The sequence below is a fragment of the Thermobia domestica genome, chromosome 6 (genome assembly GCF_964235325.1).
Source record: "Thermobia domestica chromosome 6, izTheDome1.hap1.1, whole genome shotgun sequence".
In the NCBI taxonomy this organism is placed as follows: domain Eukaryota; kingdom Metazoa; phylum Arthropoda; class Insecta; order Zygentoma; family Lepismatidae; genus Thermobia; species Thermobia domestica.
The window spans coordinates 244,524,163-244,544,883 of NC_137459.1; the positions used below are offsets into that span (position 1 = coordinate 244,524,163).

Genomic DNA, 20,721 nt, shown 5'->3' on the forward strand with positions numbered 1-20,721 from the left:
TATTAGCCTTTATGGGACCTAATATTTCAAGTGGTATATGAATTTCTTGATTACAACACAATGTAAGTCACCCGGTACCATATTTAAAAACTAAAATTGTTAATGGGACAATCGTACATCTCTCTATAGTGACAATTTCCGTGACATATTCTCTACATTTCTGTTCCAAATAAAGTAGAACCTTTATATCTTAATATAGTTTCATACATCTTTATGCTTGTATGATATCTAAGGTAAAACTATTTTCACAACATTTACAGAAATCAAAACTAATTTCCATGTATTACCCGTATAGGGCTTACTTGGTATATTTAGATTAAAAAGCGAGTGATTCAACCATAGACAGGAAAAGTCAATGAACATTTCAGAAGCCTGTTGTATCACTTATGCTAAGAAACACATTCTATACTTGAGTCGTTGAGCTCGATTCCGATAGGATCTAAATTTCCAATAGCACACAAGGCATAAACATGGAACTAACACTCATTTTTTGTGTGCGTATATATGTGTGTATGTATGTAACATTATCTGATGTACGATGAATTAATTAATATGCGCTAAAAATTCTGATGTCTTAGTCAATTTCCCAAACCTACTAATTCTATAGTAACACGTCTATCTACAAATCGACATATTAACTTTCAATATGTCGATTTGGGACACGTTTCAAAATACTCTATTAATCTGCTTCGGATTTTATCCCTATGAAATCTTGCATATAAAATATTCGTACAGTCGCCTATCCTGACCATATAGCATATTATTTTGCTTTTGTAGTATTAGGCAGTCTTTTTCTCAAATTGAATACTTTTGACTTCAGGTGATTTCCTTTTCATTTGCCGACAGGTGTACGGACGGAATTCTGCTATACTTACGAGCGTTTTAAAACTTTGTTGCGTACTGAATGTTCTTCCAGTTTTCTGACCTGGTAAATAAGGTTTTATCATTTTTGCGGAGTACAGTCAATAATGATTAATCAACATTTTCCTCTTCTTGTTACCAGTAATCTTATACATATTAGAATAATAATAATAATAAAGAATGAATGAAATACTAACAGTCTTAAATCGCAGAAACAGATCTAACGCTCTTTAAATAAAACTTAACAAAAGAATTCTACAAATAAATAACTCACAAATTTGTTAAGGCACTTTTCAGAAAAAAAAAAAAAAAAAAAACTGTATATTTCGATACACTAGAATACTTTTGAGACATTTTTTCTTTCTTTTAAATTATACTCTTCCCTTTTTACAGTTTCAAAGGGGAGCAACACAAGTACATGCTGTATAGATTCAGTACATTTCTTTTTAATTCTATGCACCAAAGTATACGTCTCAAGTTACATCGTATACACTGCATTGATAAAATCATAATGTAGTTCAACATTCTGAATTATTTAATTTTCACTTACGTTTCAACATTTCCCCCTAAATGTATAGATACGCGAAACTACTATTATCGATCACTCTCGAGTGTTTGCTTGTGATTCCGAGTAGGCTTCGCCAATGATCATGTAATCATTTGTTCTGTTACAACTGAGCCTTTAATGCTTACTTCATGCTTTATATTAAAAGCAGAGTAAATTTTCTCATAAATATCATTCTTTCATCTAATGGAAAACATAATTTGAAGGGGACAGTGCAGGAAATAGATATTTAACATTTTCATCAAGGAAACAGAAATCTGACATTTATTTTAATGCTTATAGCAATTTACCACGTAGCTAAACTTTCCACTGAGGTTTTATGTAAAGAAATTCTGTAAAGTACCGTTCCTAAAATTTTTGAATCATTCTACTTCTACAAATAGCAAATAGCTTATTATCGTTCAAGAATATAGCTTATTATCTTTTCTCAACTGAAATGCATAATTACAGTAACTGGTACATTCTAGTACTTTCTTATAATACAGATCTTTGGAATACTAATACTGGTTAATCTTCTTGTTTTGCAGTATTAGAATTCGAACCGTAAGAAATAAAATGCACTTACCTACAAATTAAAGTTTAACCTTAAAGTAATAAAATAAACTACTTTCTGCTAACTGAACAATTTCAAAACCGTTCTCACTCTCACTTCCAGCTATTTGCTCACTTTATTGTTTTCTGTGGACTGTACCTCTTGAAACTTGAATTTTTATGAGAATCTAATTTCTCATAACAAACGAAGAAAAATAACAGAGCCATAACGTGCAGTAAAAATATATATATTACAAGATTTCTTATCAGGTGTAGCGATACAGACTGCTTAAAACAGGGTACATTCACGAAATAAGTAACTACCACGCAAATTTCATCTCCGAAAAAGTGATGTAAAATGTCAAGAGTATGTTACGAATTTGAAACGCCAATGAAGATTTCTATGTAAGACTTAAAATTGAAAAACTAGCATTACGACAAAGAGACGCAAGCTCTGTTTCAGATTGTACCGTATTGACTTTGTATGGTCAAACGTCGCTTACGTTGATTGAAATGGATTACACTAACTTCTTCATTCCAGTAATGAAATTATCACTGACTTGCGTTTCCTTAACTCGGCAGCTAGCATTCGCTCCTTCAGCACGGGAGACCGGGCTTCGATTTCCGATACCAGGTAATGTATTTTGAATCCTACGTTGAGTTCTAAGTCCACGTCTTATGCAGCCTCAGTACTGAAAAATGGCGTTAAAATAAACCAAAATCATTCATTTATATTCATAATTGTTTTAGGTATTTCTTAATTGTACGAGGCTAAAAAGTTTTGATAGCTTATTCCTAAGAGAGTGAGATACAGTCAATTTGTGCTCCCTTTGTGGAAAGGGAAGTACTGAAAACAGGCGAAAGGCAAAAGCATGACCACTAACTTCGTATCAAGAAGTTTTGGATTAAATTTTCGGTATTTATGTCCTACATTTTTTCTTTTTTTCCTTAGAGATCGGGTAATATGAACAGAGATGGTACCAAAGGAATTAAGTCCATATATATATATATATATATATATATATATATTCAATTTATGCCAAAAAGAAATTTACGTTAGGAGGCAAAGAAAAGACTACTAGCTGTCCACATCACAATAATCCATTCATATTAAACTTGAAATATAGAAAACTTTTGCCACAAAAATTATTGCTCAGGACAAAATTGGCGCCTGGTAACATCTAATTTGTGTTCATTCGACATAGCTTACGTTTTCATTTCCACCATTATACTTAATTACGTTTAGAACAATCTGCCATTCACAAATAGTAATCAGCAAGTGACCATATTACACTAAATATTACTTTATCCATAGCTTTGGAACGAAAAGACCAATCTTTCTGACATAAAAGTATATAAGTCTGTAATTGAACTTAAAATGGCTTAGCTGTTCCGGAATTATTGTTGAGGAATCAGGAAAGGGGAAAAGATAAAATGTTTCTGCTGCTGACTGAACGTGATATCTGAAAGTACCTGAATATAATATGCAAATGATTTGTAGTATCAAACGCTGTCTGATTTGATGATACATATAAGAGCAGCACACGAGCTAGTTCAAATATGCTTATATTAATAATTCTCTTCAACAGTAATATATTTAAGCCCCTCTGACTTTCATGGATAGTGAGTATATCAAAATAAAACTTTCAAACAAACTACACTTAAATCTAAAGGCAACAAATTCTTAAAATAACACAGTATGTCATTTTTTTAAACACTGTTACTATAAAAGTCGCCAAATGTTCAAGAAACAAGTTTTAAAGAAAACAACACATATTCAACAAAATTTAAATTTAATCACAACGAACGGAAAAATTTTAAGTGGAAAGAAATTTTAAAAAATAGAAGAAAGTAAAGATTGAACTCATTTACCTGGCCAACTTGAACAATACCACGTTCAATTCCTACTTGTATCTAATTACTCATTGATTCCGAATTCGTCACCACTGGATTGATAGCACGAGGTTCATCTGGTCACTAATGTTAGACGACCTAAATGAAATTTTTCAATAATTTTGGAAATTCAATTTGAAATAATTTTTCAAGCTAAAGGTGAGACATCACTACTAGGCAAACGCAGGTAGTTGTATAAAATAGGAATACTTTATGTAGAATTCAGAAATGTTATGAATACAAATATAACTTACGTCTGTTATTGCTGTCAATATTAGGAAACTTCACATCAAGAAATACTCTCAATGTGGAACCTGTTCTTGTGGCAATAATACATATAGAAACATGGTAAAATACTAACAATGACACAAACTAAATCTAATATCAGAACAGAGGAAAAATATTAGTACTTTTCTGTGTAATTATAAGTTGTCTTCAGCTATGTCGTCCTACACAACCAGAAGAAAATTTCTAGATATCTTAGCAATGAGCAATGCTTAAAAAGCTTTATCTCCTTGTTTCATCGTATTCTGAAAATACTTGCATGCATGAAGCTCAGTTTATGGAAATGATAATGTTTTTTCATTTGAATTTTTGGGATAGTACAAGGAAGTACTGGTAATATTTTTACTTGAGAGATATTTTAAAATATGTAAAACAGAACGAGTCGAGTTGATTTTAACGCCCCGTTCAGCAGCGAGGCTATGAGATGTGGACCTACTGATTAACGTGGAATCCCAACCACATGAGCTCACGTCGGGAATCTAACGGGTCTCTGACGACAAAAGCGCGCACACTAACCGCTTAGCCACAAAGAAGCTCGAAATAGAACGAGTATGGACGATCAAAAGAACGTAACGTCCGTATTAAAATAGTGCTTTGCATTGTTGTGGTAGAAAGTAAACAATTTCAAGGGTTCGTTCGAAGAAAATATACTGAATCAGGATATTCGCTAAAACTTTAGTGTTAAACATTACACAGAAAAGGATCCTACAAAAAAGTATTTAGAGATACAGAAATCAAGGTTTAGAAAACAATACAAGGTCTCGAGGTCGTAATTTAATTATGTTATTAGGACAGTAATAGTAAAATGAACACTCGTATTAACACAAATGAACCGCAAATTAGGAAAGGAAAAAAAAGCACATTTAGATTCTTATGTTCTTCGTTCAGGAGAGAATCTTTCAACTATACTCAGTTATTTTTTAGTATCCTATGCTTTTTAGCAACTAATTTACATTTTTCTCAAAGAGGAGAATACAAAAAGGTAAAATTACAAATTTACAATTTTCCTTATTTACATCATCAAAAGATTTTCACATGAATCTGAGTCTATGATTTCAGGATATAATCGTAAATGATCGCATGCGAACGCTTCTTTGTACGGATTTTCTTCTTATTCTGTTTTCCCAATGATATAAAATATTTTTTAAAGAAATGTTCAAGCACGCACACGAGAACTTACCATTGCAGCACATAAAGAAGTACAGTCTTTTAAAAATATATCCGGACTGTCTACATAAAGAAAGAAAGGAATTGTTAATCCCTAGTGTTACACGTAATTACATGCAAACGGTCGACAGAAGTTTACAACAGCTTGTCAAACACATAGATATAGCGGATCTATAGTTCGGATATCATTGGTTGGTTATCTACACAAATGCTACTGCACTTATGAACATGTGCAGAAATTCAGATTAAAAAAAAACTGAATTATCCTTGAAAGCACTACGTATGTTTTTTTTTTTTTTTTTTTTTTTTTTAAACGTTACAATCATATAAGAGTTCAACCTATCATCACCACAACGAGAAAAAGTGAAATCAATGTAAGTATTCTGAAGAATATGCTACTAAACTAAATTAATTATAAAGCTTGTGATTACTCAAGAAAACATGATACGAGATTTATCTACGATAAAACACATGCATAGAACAAATTTATCAACTGTTATCACACGCCGTAAGCGCCAAGTGAGAAAAGAATGTTCACACACTTAACGCACGCAAATAAGTTGGGCACAATAACTGTTCCGTTCAAGTTCATTAGTTTGGTAAAAAAAAAAAAAAAAAAAAAAAAAACTTGTTTTGTTTCACGAAAACTGGCCACACATTTCACTTTGTTCACTAAATAATTTAGCCTATATAATACTACAGATGCGTTATTATTTTGATATTGAGTCAATGAAGTTAAAGTCTGTTTGCAGGACTAGTTAAATGGAAAAGGAATTACTTATTTAAGTGGGATTGAAAACAAAACACTATTTTTTTTACCCGACGCTAGTATTCTACATCGGAGATTGATCCTAAGACCACCTGCGTTAGCAACTTGGTCACAAATGGACAGTTAAGCACAGGTTGCGAGTAATCTTAAACAAGATTAAGTTAGATGGAAATTAAAAAGCCGAACGTTCCCATATTATTTTTATCCACTTCCTTTAACGAGTAACATTATACGAAGCCAGTATATTCCTTCTTGATGTACTTTGGTCGCATATATCTCGCTAAATTTCCTTTATTTTGATAGAGATTTCTTCACTATTGTCACTTATTTAAGATTTGAAAAAAATAGAAGTGTCTTGCATATTTTAAAATAGTGTTTCTCAATTCTTTTAGGGCAAAACACTCTTGAGAAAGTGTGTATTCCACAAGTATGTTTATCTGTTAAGCAATAAGCATATAGTTGAATTGAAAAGAACCAAATAAAAAGCTACAGCAAATCTTTACCTAGAATCCCTGTTTTTATATTATAGGGGATTAACAAACAGTATATATGTTCACAATATAAAAATAAAAAGCTAACCGAATACTAAATTGAGGTTCAATACAGCGAAGACCGAATATGCAAAATGTCTCAGACAGCCAAAAGCTTATATGATGCTTACATACAGCTGATACTGCAATATTATGTTCCTTGTATAATTCATCCTACCTCGCGCATACGATTTCTCATGGACAAAATATCAAGGAACTTGCATAACTGAATTTGGTATCCATATTCCTTGGGAATTACTTGACTACTGACAAAGGTTACTGAACCACTGAACCATAACAGCACTCCTCCAGGCTTATGCATTAACACTAAAACAGATTCAGTTTCTTGGTTATGTGAAGAAGTGTTATGCAAATATTCCAGGAATATGCTATGAATACTTTGGATTTGACACAAAAAATATACAACTTGTTTGATGGTTTCTCAAAATCTATAGTTTGGCACTTTATTTAAGGTTTGACAATTTTCTCTTTTTCTCGATCCTCAAATTTGACTGTTCCAATAGTCAATATTTCCACCCTTGCTTTTCATACCCTACTGCAAATTGACATTTCTTTGCTTGTGTGTGTAAAAAAGTCTTTTCGTTGTTCTAGCGAGTTTGACCTTAAGTGCTAAGTTACCCTCTAGTCTTGATGTAACTATTTTGAGAAATTTACCTATTAATTTGTAAAGTTAGCATTGCTTCACAAATTTATACAATACAGAAAATAAGTCACGCAGTACGTAATTTCCAACGATTTTCTAGATACACAGTCTAAGAGAAGAGAGGTATGGAAATGTTTATATTACAACTACATTTACACAAGTTTAAAATGAGAAATCAAGCTTTTGAAAGTGATTTCAACGTGTCTCATAAATCTATTACTGTCTAATACAATATTCTACTGCGTGATGTGCATTAAAACTTCTGGTTCGGTTCTGAAGAAAATGATATAAAAACGCACAACCACTACAGGAATAAAATACACCTCTGAACAGGGTTCTATTCCAGTAAGTATCTGTCTTAACTACCACACAAAATACATATAAACACATAGATAGTAATGAATAAACTTTCTCAGGCTTTCCTGTCCCTTTTCCTCACAAAAATATAGCAGTTCACATGCGCGTGTCCCAAAAATAAAAAATAAAAAAAAATAAATAACAAAACACGATTGTATGAAAGGTAATAGCTGACGTTATCTCATAACACACGTATCTGACCTCAAAAATGACTAAATATCACACAATCTTTTCATCCGTAAATCCAAGAAAATTAGAATCCTTTCCGATGGCTTTTTATTAAAAACATTCGGTTATTGAACGATACATTAAAACACTATTGATATTTTAATAAACACGTACGGTTATGCTTTTCACAGTGAATGACTAGATGTAGCATTAATACATTCGCGGAGAACAGCTGACCACAAAACAAAGAGCTTACAAGTGAGAGAAAAAGCAGCTCGTATAGCTACAGGTTTTGATCGCGAGAACCTAGCGCAACAATTGAGGGGGGAGGGGGAGCAAGAATACCAGTATGAATTACTGTTACTATAATGACATATTTTGATATAAATAGATACATGTAAACGTACTGTAGAAGTCCAAACTAATAAGTTTAATGGTCTCTAATTCTTGATTTAAAAATCCAGAAGCCACAAAAACAGAGATTTTCTGTCACAGACCGAATTAAAATACAAACATATATAACAAATCTTCCTAACGGAAGTTATATTTATTTTTCACTTTTCTCAATAACAACACCTCACTGTAATGTAAAAAGAGAGGTGAAAAATATACAATTATATCTAAGTACACTGCATTTTGAAGGAATCATTTTGTGATAATTTGTACTTAAATTTTCATTCTTTAGTAACCTCCAACGATAACACCTTCAATTGGCAGTAAGGTTTTCTTTCTGTTTCAAATCAACTAAATACAACTGTAAATCTGCCACATTGAATTATAATATTTCTGTAATTTTTCTCTCATTTTCTTCTTACAAAAAGGGCAGTTGGTAACATTGTGCTCTAAAGACATTCAATGTTAAAAATGTTTACAAATTATTGAATCGGTTCTGAAAACAACATTATAATAAATTAATTATATAAAATCTTTACACTGACACTAACATATCAAAAACCACTTACTATAATGTTCTTTTAACATTACAATCTAAAATTTTTTGAAACGTACAAGGTACACTAAATACCCTGAGATAACAGTTTAATTTTTGGAACACCAGCTGGAACTTTTAACACTTGTACACGCCCTTAAGATAAATCAAATAAATAAACTGAATGCTAAAATAAAATAACTGCATATTTTTATCCAGGTGTAAGATAAGAAAGAAAAAAGGGACTGGATTTCTGTTGAAATTTCCAACATTTAAAATTTAAATACGATACTCAGTTAAATTTAACAACATTACAGGCGATGTTGCAAAAGCAACAAATCCAACAGAACAAAATAATTAAAAAAAAAAAGTCCAAGTTACATACAAAAATTCCCGTTAGAATTAACAAGTCATTTTAATGACTTCCAAATTTCATCAACTTTGTCCACGAATGGGTTCAATTAAGTTTCATTATGGTTATACCTTAATTACATTTACTGTATAAACGAATGGACGGACTGACTAGTCACGCCACAAAAAGAAACAGCTTGCCGATTCTACGAACAAGAGCAGAAATTAACTAGTATATTACAAAATGAACAACTGATTTACTACAACAAAGGGAAAAAATGTCAAAATCTTTCTATTAAAAAAAATCCAAACACAAGAAAAGAAAAAAAAAAAAAAAAGTGAAAGAGGAACAAAACAGACTAGAATACTGAGTGTATCCCTCCTCACTCAGGGTACAGCATCAAACGACACCCTATCACTTGCTGAGCAGTTATTGCACAACTTCTATAAGGGAATAATACTGTTACAGTCTAGTGAATACAAGCCAACTCTCAAATATATATATTTATAGATATTATATTTATATATATATATATCTATCTATATAACACCCTTTCTGTGTTATGTGAATATCTTTAATTATAAAATGTATATATATAAAGAGCACCTGTTTTGTTTATATTTCTATTGGCAACAAACATTTCATCTTTTTTTAAAAAATTCTCTTCTATTAAAAAATTTGTTTTATAAAACTGTTTTCATAGCCGTATGCAGTATTCAAATCAACATGTTTTTCATAACATTTAATTCAATTCTAATATAAATAATAACCACTGGGTGGGAAAACAAAGAATACGTTAGTTGCTGTTCTATCTAAAATTACGAAGATCGGGAATCAGGCATTCCAAAACTACAACTCCTGATTACACTGCCGATGTTAGGAATGTCCTCTTATTTTCCAATTATCTGTGAACTACGAAACTTCTAATTCAACACTTCTTTTGTGTTGGCATAACACAAGACTAAAAATTAGCGTAGTAACATCGTACAGAACAACATAGGTCTTTGCCTCTCACTGAATCTCACAACAGAGAAATTAATTAGCACACGGTCTTTCATGCTTAAATGTATTTTAGGCACATGATGTATTATCACCTGCAGTATAATGAGGCATCATACTGCTAATATTAATTTTCTTTATCCAAGTGCTTATATACAAATTCGGAATATCCACATCACTGGAGCAGCTTAGCTTATAGTCACTGGCCACAATCATCCTCTTCTCTCTTAAAACTTTTCTTTGTACCTGTACCACTTTGACTCCCTGCGTACAAAAGAAACGGAACACAATCAATTCTTGTTCAAGCATATTCATTTAATTTTTATGATTAGTATTAGCAATATCTAGGGATCAATCTGCTATAAATTTAGTGTATGGCAATTCATATTCATAAAGAAAACGGAAGGAAATAAAGGGTTTCAGGGTTTCACATTTGGATATATATATTATACCACTAAAAAAAGCGAGTCCTAAATCCACTTTAAAGAGTACATTTACAGATGGAACGAAGTGAACCATAGTACAAAAAACAAATTCTCACAACTCATAGCATACAGCGTGTTAAAATGAGAATAATGAAAAACTTACCGAGTAGTACAAATAGAATATTTCACGCAAATACAACCCATTTTCTCACGATAATCTATATATATAAAATTGCAAATCACTATGTTTGTGACTCTAAATCTCTTGAAACGCCCGACCGATCTCGATCAAATTTGTAACACGGATGAGGTTCGAGGCTGGGCTGGCTTTAGTCGTATTCACTTTGATGGTAGAACTGAGGGGCTGGGGAAAGGGGAGGGGGTGTAAAAAATAAATAAAACTTAACTCCTGAACCACTCGACCGATCTTCATCAAATTTTCAACATAGATGAGGTTCAGACCTGGAATCGTTTTTATGGTTTAAATTTGACGGAGCAACTTAGGAGAGATATATACAAATCAATTTATATAAGATTGAAAGTAACTATTTTTGTAACTTAATAGTCCTTGAACTATCTGACCTATCTCAATCAAATTTTCAAGATACATGAGGTTCGGATCTGGAAATATTTTTGTAATTTCACTTTAACGGTAGATCCTAGGGGAGGGGGAAGGGAGGGGACGTATAAATAAAAATTAATAAAACCTAATAACTTTTGAACCACCCAACCAATATCGATCAAATTTTCAACATACATGAGTTTAGGGGCAGGGATTACTTTAGGCTATTCACTTTGACGATACAACGTAGGGGAGGGGGAGAGGAGAGAAATTTAAAAATGATCAAAAATGACCGATATTAGTGTTGAATAATAGTTTTCGTGGTAAATGGGAGAAACAGTGATATTTCTTAAGTTGTTTCAATCCAAGTTAAGCCCTGATTGTTGGGGAGGAGGGAGGGGGATAAACATTAAAAATGATCGAAAATGACCAATATTAGTCTCTAATCCATAGTTTTAGGGATCATTCAGATGAACAGTGACATTTCCGATCCGGTTTAAATCCAAAATCAGCCCCGTTACTTGAGGGAGGGGGAGAAAGAAATATATAAAAATGGTCGAAACTGGCCACTATCATTATCGAATTTATAGTTTTCTGGGTTCCTTAGATGAACAGTGATACTTTCGATCCCGTTTAAATCCAAATTCATACCCGCAACTTGGGGAGGGTGAGGAAGAAATATTTAAAAATCATCGAAAATGACCGATATTAGTGCTGAATCCACATTGTTTGAGGTCGCTGAGATGAACGGTGACACTTCCGATGATATGGCCCGCAACAAGGGGGAGGGGGAAATATATATACACATAAAAATGGTCGAAAATGACCGATATTAGTGCTGAATCTATAGTTCTTGCGGTCGCCGGGATGAACAGTGACACTTCTAGTGCTATTTATATCCATTTTAAGCCCCGACACTTGGAGGATGAGGAGAGGTGACATACATTAAAATGATCGAAAATGAGCAATATTAGTGTTGAATCCATAATTTTCGGGGTCACTAAGATGAACATTGATATTTACGATGCAGCATAGATCCAAATTCAGCCATACAACTTGGAGGATTAAGGAAGGGGGATATCATACTTCAGCATAAAATGCAAGTTATCAATCTACAATATCGTATTATAGGATCTTCGGAACTTTGTGACAAGCTACATGGTTCGTATCATAAGATATAAATATAAAAATGTAAGAAAAATGGCAATAAAATACATAAGATACAAAGATGTACATTTAAATTATTTATTTCAACCCAGCGAAGCGGGTAATATATGCTAGTACTTTATAAATCATGAAAGATACGCGCTAGTACAACATACATACAATTCAGTGCTCATTAAATTTCATACCATTTTACGTTCTTATTCTACGTAGTTATTTTACGATTGTTCTCTCTTTTCAAACAATGGCAGAAAAAAATACGAGAAGTGTTTCATTCTAGCTTTCGCTACCACCTCTACTACTTACTACTGGCGGATCCAGGATATATACAGATGGTGATCAGAAAAATGGAAACACATGAACGAAATTGCAACTTACCAGATTAATATGGTGTCGGGCCACCTTTCGCCTTCAGAACAGCCTTGATGCGACGTGGGATGGAGGCATAGAGGTCGTGAATGGTAGCAAGTGGAATTTTACACCATTCCTCGTGCAGGGCATCGGCCAGTTCTGTGAGAGAGGATGGAGGTGGAAATCGTCGCCGGAGTCGTGTTTCCAAGACAGACCCCAGATGTTCAATTATGTTGAGATCTGGGGATTAGGCGGGCCAGGGAAGGTGTTGAACTTCATCCCGATGTTCCTCAAACCACGCTGCAACAACGTCAGCTGTGTGAATGGGTGCATTATGAGCATTATCATCCTGGAAGATGGCGTCATTGTCCGGGAACAACATCCGGACCATAGGATGCAAGTGGTCTCCTAAAATTGCGACATAATCGTTGGCAGTGATTTGTGCGCTAAGTGTGACGACAGGACCCAATGAAAACCATGATATGGTGGCCCACAGCATCACCGAGCCGCCGCCATGTTCCACAGTTGGGCGGAGACACTGCAGATCATAAGCTTCTTTGTGCGTTCTCCACACATAAACACGGCCCGTGGTTGGGAATAGGGTGAAGGATGACTCATCCGACCATATCACACGTTTGCAGTCCTCAACGGTCCAAGTTGCATGGTCGCGGCACCATTTGCGGCGTGCGAAAGCGTTATGGTCCCTGATGAGCGGTTTGGCCCGTGCAACACGACCCCGTAAGTTCATGTCATGTAATTCGCGGCGGACTGTGATTGTCGAAACAGGGTGGGGGAGGCGCTGATTGAGTTCCTCCGTCACTTGCTCCGCAGTGGCACGACGGTTCTGCGTGACAATGCGCTTTAATGCCCGGCGTGACCTGTCACTCATGATTTTCTTCCGCCCACTGTTCCGCTTCCCCGATGTGGTTTTCCCGTGTGTTGTGTAGGCCGTCATCACCTTCGATACTGTCCCACGCGACACATCTAACACAGTAGCCACTGCCGTCACACTCACTCCACATAACCGCGCATCAACAATTTGCCCTCTTTGAAAATCTGAGGTCTCCCATTTTACACTACCTCCGTCTGCTGCAGCCACTGGACACTGCTGTTCCACTGCGCCTGACGTAGTATGGAGACCGACCTAACACACCACCACCAGTGGTCCGGCGCTGCGGGCGCCACGACACCACTGCCAACCCATACATCTGACGTGTTGCCAACTACAGGTGTTTCCATTTTTCTGATCACAATCTGTATATATATATATATATATATATATATACTGGCGGATCCAGGATATGATCAAGGGAGGGGTTAAACCATAATTTGCCGCTTTATCCCGTGTAAAGAACGATTGAAGCCCATTTTATCCAGTGTATACCTGAGCATCAAGAGGGGGGCTACAGCCCCTATAGCCCCCCTTGGATCCGCCACTTCAATTGATTTCTTGAGGAACTAGAAAAAATATATATGTGATTGTACTAAAAAAAATGAAACCTGCTGATGTATTAACACATTTTTCTAGTTATTTTTTCATGCCAAAAAAAATATGGAACATTTTGTTCAAGTCAGTGTCTCTTATTACCCTCTTCTTTTGGGAGAGGAGTGCCTGAGTTTTTGTCGGTTCCATTGCTCCATTAGATTATCTTAAGAACATAACTGTTCTTTAAGAACACTTCTGAAAACCAATTAGCGAAGATTGTCCCTTCCATCCAGCCTATCTTCTGGGCAGTATATGCTGTTCCTCGGTAATTATTTTCAGGAATCCAGGTACTCCAAACGTATGTTCCAGAGAAGATAATGAAAGGTGGCATCTTTGTACCATCAGCAGCACCACAAGCTAGCACAGTCGTGTTCAGTTTTCCTGAACCAGCAATATTCTTTGAAACTCTTTCTGTACCCTTTTTAGCAATGACGTGGACATCACGTGGGCCATGTGCAAATGAAGTTTCGTCACAATTGTAAATGTATTTTCCATCGCCTTCTGCTAACTTTTCTCTAATGTATAGCTTCTTGATATCCTTATAGAAATGGTTCACTATAAAGGGGTCTGCGCCTTTCCCTCTCTGGTTACTCAACTGCTCTCCCTTTCGGATTCTTAATTTTGGGTGTCTTTTAAAGAATAGGTTAAACCAGTCATTAGAGGGCTTATTCTCATTCCACCTAGACTTCAGTTTTCTGTGGTCCAAGAATTCTTTCACTAAATTTAATGTTTCTAATTTAGTCAGACCTTCTCCATGTAAGGCACATGTTTCCAGATACCTTTCAAATGCTTTTGGAATTTCTTGCTTCCGTCCAGCTCCAATTTTGTGTCCAGGATTTTTGGAGTGTTTTCCTAGTATTGATGGGGGCCATTTCAAATTGTTAGCTGCTGCTTTGATTGATAATCCCTTCTTAACTTCTGCAATTGTTTTCTTCATATTTTCTGGGTGGAACAGACACCGAATATTTTTTGTTTTATATTTTCTTGGCATTTTTAGTTATTTTGTTATCACTGCTTTTTGGATAATACTTAGCCCTACACTGTCTACTCACTGTTCATCTATCTATGCACTCAATAAGTTTATTTCATTTCACACAGCTGAAATAACCATACATTCATTAACAAATAATGCTCTATCAATTTGCCAAAGTAGGACTTTTTCTATTTACTTTCTATATACATAAAAATAGGTTACACTCATCACATGCCCTAAATGAACATAAATTTGAGCTAGGGTAATAAGAGACTGCTGTAAATTTTCTAAAAGGGGTAATACGAGACATGCCCCTAATTGACCTGAAATGCAATATTTCAAGCGATCTTCAAAATTTCTCATCAATCTTCATAGTTTTAGTCACAGTTACATAGCAGTCATTTCCACATTTCTAACTCACTTTTCACAATAAAATTTTATTTTAAAAAAGTCAGGAATTTCCGTGGTGTTCAAACTGATGGTATTTTTTCATAGTGTGACAACAATATATAATCTCATATTAGTTCGCAAGTACAAGTGGGGTAGAAAAGTAAAGGTACTGACGTTGCCATTACTTTTTTTTTATAATTTTGATTTGATATGTAGGGTATTTTTTGTCCATGTATCTTATAACCCCTGTCTCTTATTACCCCGTTCTCGTATGTACATATCAGACACTGCCCCTTAACTTACCAAGCTGAACATTATATTCGCCCGGTTCCATCCGAAGGATATATGGTATCACACTGTCTATTTGAACATTTCCTATCAGTCCAGCAAAGAATAATTCTTCCATAACTTGTGGCTGCAATGATCGTAGAGGAGGCAAACGAAGTAGCAATCGGGGAAATCTATCACTATCCTCTGGGAAGCTCTGGGTTAGATATTCTCTCAGCTCTTGGAATGCCTTTTCTTGGAACTTCTCTACCTGGCGTCGGGCTGGCAAACCAGGGTGGTCTATGAATAGATAAAGTAACTAATAAACAGCAGCGAATATCGAGGAAACTAATTTGTAAATTATAATACAAACAATAATGTGATAATATAATGCTAATATACATATAGCACGTGAAAAGTTATATGTCAATGAAATAATTATGAATGTAAGCAAAGTCTTAATTTTCCGCACACTGATTGTCTGATTTGCGAATTGATGGCACCAACTTACGAAAAATCTATTTTGAATTACCATGACAGTTTTCGGTAACGAAACTGCTACAACTCAACAAGGAAGTTGATTTGAGTATACAGCCCTGAACAGGTGAAGGTACACTAGGGATAAATGAAGGATTTGACAGAAGACAACGTGTTCAGAAAGAATCACTGCTGATCAATAGTTCATTTTATGTTTTCCAACTTTCTTTCTTTACTGCTTTGTGAGTGATATTTGACTGCATAGGTAGGGTCATGCTTCGCAAGATTTTAGATATTTTCACTACAATGGTTTCTTTGATACGATAACAGTGGTTCAATTTACCAAATGCAAATAAATACACAATTAAAATTACACCAACATAAAGAAAAATAAGTATTTGTAAGGTATTGTGGATTAGCTGCGTTCGGAACCATCCACGCGGAGAATTGATAGTTCGTTGTACCCGGTAATTTATACGAAGAACTTTAATCTGGTTTAAAAAAAAAAAAAAAATCCTGAGTTTAGCGCCCAGTTCAGCAGTGAGGTTATGAGACGTAGACCTACAGCTTAACGTAGGATCTGAACCAAATGAGATCCAGCCACGAATCAAACACTTGTCTCCCGCACTAAAGGTGCATACGCTACCCACACAGTCAGTCACGAAGGAGCTGGCAATATTTATTTTGTAAAACATAAATAAACGATTTAATTAGTAAACTCAATTACAATACATTTAATTTTAAATTACCTATTGCCATATGAGCTATATTAGTTACTTAGTCCATACCGATTAACATATTAACACTAGAAATTTTGTTACGTGTTTAATTTTTTAAAAATGAAGCAATTAACTTCTACCTCATTTACCTTGCTGATAATAATATTTCCTTTGTAAAAATGGTATCCATTTTTACAATTTGCGTAACAATCATCCCTCAAGACTGCCAAGTACTCAGCACGCGTACTTTGTATGCAGTACCGGGTTCGATTTCCGGTGGGAGTACCCTGAATAGCACAGGCTGGAATCTACTTCCAACTTGAGATCCTGCTTCTTCAGCAGAGATACTGCGTAGGAGATAAATAAATATATTTGGAACAGCCCCTTCCCACCTCACCTGGACTAAATAGCGTGACTGCCTTAAGATACGCGTACTCGTGATCATCTACTTGTAGTCTAATCATGTTATTCACGTATTCTTGCAATTTACAAACATGTTCTGTGACCTGCAAGAGAAAGTAATAAAATTACCATGTCATACATTTATTATTACGTAGCAAATTCACACTTATACACAATGTCCAAAACACGTGTCAATAAAGGTAAAAGTTAAAACTCATCAGCGAATTTTTATAGTCAATTTTTATACTAACTTAAAGCGAACTCGAGTATAGAGAAAGGACTGGAAGCTGGTGCGCTGATCACACATGTCCCAGTTCAACGTCACATTTTGGCTTCCATAGTTCTTCGTGGACTGTACTGTTATTGAAGCGGACAAAGTGAGCTTCTGCCATTCAACTCAACCGGCATTTGTGTGTGTGTCTGTTCCACGGTATCTCGTAAAATTTATCCGAGTTTAACGAATTTAACTTGGCATGCAACCTTCCGAAATAATCCTAATGTATGTAATCTAAGTCATCAGGATTAAGGAGTGAATTTCACCTGGTATTTTAAGTTTACACATATACATACAAACCAATTTCCCGGAACTAAGTACGTAAAAATTATTCGATTTTGACAGAACAGAATATTTCGATCATATCCAATGATTGAGGTTGAAATCGGTCAACCTCAGGACAAGCGAATATGAGGAATAAATTGTACCAAATTTCGAATTTTTTTTATTTAAAAGAGAAAATAATTTTCTTTGAAGTTTCACCAAAATGACTCAATTTAGATATTTAATATTTAGATCTTTCAGGCTTCCCAATAATCCCCACTGAACTGAAATCAATGAAGAGACCACTGATTTTGAAGAAAAACACTGGAACATCTTTCAGACGCTTTACAACCATCCTCAATAATTGGATCTAGAACCAGTCGAGAATGAGAGTAAATTTAACCTCCCCCCACTTCGAAAATTATGTCCAATGATAGCTTTCGTAAAATTATTCGAGTTTGATAGAATATAGTGCAAATGTGGCTTTTTCCTACAATCGCGATTGCTTAGGGTTGAAATCATTCAATAATAATGAGTGATTTAACACGTCCACCCCAACACCACTCATATTTAAAAATAATATTCCGCGAAAGTTTCGTAAAGTATCTTCAACTTTTATGAAACACTATGAAAATGGTGAAGGATAAGGTGACGAAAATATGCAATTATATTTGGTCTAGGAATTAATTCGTGCGGTTGGTACGCACACATTGAAGCTGTAGTACAAACACAAAATACATAAATACCTTAAGAAAAATATTGTCCATCGCTAGCCACCACTTTCGCCCATCTGTCAGGCAATGTACGGATTCCGTGGCGAAAGAAGTCCTCATCCTTGGAAGCGATCCAGTCAGAGACCCATGTTTCGATATTTTCTGAAGAAGTAAACCGCTGTCCAATCAAATCGTTGTTCATGCAATCGAACAAGTAGTAGTCCGAAGGAGCAACGTCTGGTGAATACGGCGGGTGGGGTAAAACTTCCCATCCGACATTTTCTAAATAGGTTTTGACCGGTTTTGCGACATGTGGGCGAGCGTTATCATGTTGAACAATAAGTTTATCATGTCTGTTCTCCCATTCTGGTCGTGTTCTGGCCAGAGTTTGCTTCAAACGCATTGTCGTCGATAACGTTCTCCATTCATAGTTTCACCCGGTTGCAGCAGCTCATAGTACACCACACCTTTCATATCCCACCATATGCACAGCATAACCTTTGCACAGTGAATATCTCGTTTTGGTTGTGATGGACCTGGTTTACCTGGTTTCACCCAGGCCTTTTTTCGTTTAGGGTTCTCGTAATGGATCCACTTCTCATCACCCGTAATAATTCGATGCAGAAACCCCTTTCTGCTCTGTCGTTGAAGCAGCAATTCGCAAATGGTTTTTCGTCTTTCAACGTCTCTGTCTTTCAATTCATGTGGAACCCAATGTGACATCTTTTGAATCATTCCCATGGCTTTCAAGCGTTTGGAGACTGTTGTTTGATCAACGCCTAATGCTGCTGCAAGTTGTTCCTGCGTTTGACACGAATCCTGCTCGAGCAATGCTGTCAATTCTTCGTCTTGAAATTTTTTTGGCTGTCCAGCTCGCTCTTGGTCTGCCAAGCCGAAATCACCACTTCTAAACCGTGCAAACCACTTCTGACTCGTTCGCTCAGCTAGAGCATGGTCACCATACACTTCCACCAAAATACGATGACTTTCAGTCGCACTTTTCTGCATGTTAAAGTAATGCAGCAGGACACCCCGCAAAAACACTTTATCAGGCACAAATTGCGCCATGTTCACTTAACTACAAACTGGTGTTGTTGACGCTTTAATCCACTGCCCTATACTACGAACGATACGCAATGACAGGGGTTTGCAACACATGTGTGGATACACGGAACTGTGGGACGCTCCGTTCGTTGCGTCATCTCTTGTCCACCCGCACGAATTAATTCCTAGACCAAATATATATGCTTTCGCTCGTCCGCACGATGTACATCAGTAGTTATAAATACGAATAAGGGGAAATTACATTTGTACGCATTAAATTAAATCATGCAAAAACTAAAAGACTCTTCTGTGCTTAAAACCTTTTGAAATTTTAATCTAGTCGCTGTGCAACACGTAAACACTAAAAACAAACTGTTAGGGTAGAACCACATTTTGTGAATAAGGATATTAGTAATGCACAGTACAGAAAAAGAAAGGGGAACAATAACAGTTATCTATTCAGTGAAAGTTTAATTAATTTGTTAGAATTTAACGTTCTTTTTCGGCATTGAAGCTATATGAGACAGGATCTACTGTTTACAAGCATTACCCACTTGGCCACAGAGGAGCATTATTCAGCCAAAGGTGTAAACGGAATTGTTCAAAATAGGTAAAAACAGTCTCATCTGTATGCTTTAATAATGTTAAATAAAACTGAATACCATATTTTGTTGTGTATAAATGTACCTTTTTCTGCCCAAATTTTTGATAGGAAAATAACGATGCTCATTATACAAGGGAAAGTAATAACTTCGAATCTATTAAATAATTTCCTTATATTTGAAAAGTTTTATGAGTTAAGTGTTAGTCTCACAAGCAATAGCATCTTAATAACGGTTTGCTGATCGGTTGCTTTGAGATTAGCGTCTCTGTTTCGCACCGAGGCAATATGAAATGTGGACCTAGATTTTAAGGATGATTCCGAATCACTGAAATGTGTTAAAATTTCACACATCTCCAAACGGTAATCTAATTCGGGACCCCGTTTACCACAAGCACACATTAGCCACAAAATCAGCGGGGAGGGCTTGCACAAAATACTTGTAATACGATAACTGAATTCACTGAATCACGATAACGAATCCAATTAATGTTGGCTAAGGGTACGGTTATAGCGGAATTTTCCTAATTCATCCTAACC

At 35.3% G+C, this 20,721-nt stretch overlaps 1 protein-coding gene across 12 annotated transcripts in view; it reads right to left on the reverse strand.

The window, feature by feature from the left end:
* Positions 1-5,904: 5,904 nt before the first annotated feature.
* Hr78 (Hormone-receptor-like in 78) overlaps positions 5,905-20,721 on the reverse strand; it is a 240,782-nt gene continuing 225,965 nt past the window's right edge. For all 12 annotated transcript variants that reach the window (XM_081762701.1, XM_081762697.1, XM_081762698.1 and 9 more), the window contains 3 exons: positions 17,281-17,389; positions 15,724-15,987; positions 5,905-10,333 (listed from right to left, as the gene is read on the reverse strand). In XM_081762701.1, the coding sequence (XP_081618827.1) occupies positions 10,269-10,333; positions 15,724-15,987; positions 17,281-17,389 (438 nt within the window). In that variant the 3' untranslated portion in view covers positions 5,905-10,268. The remainder of the gene's footprint in view (positions 10,334-15,723; positions 15,988-17,280; positions 17,390-20,721) is intronic.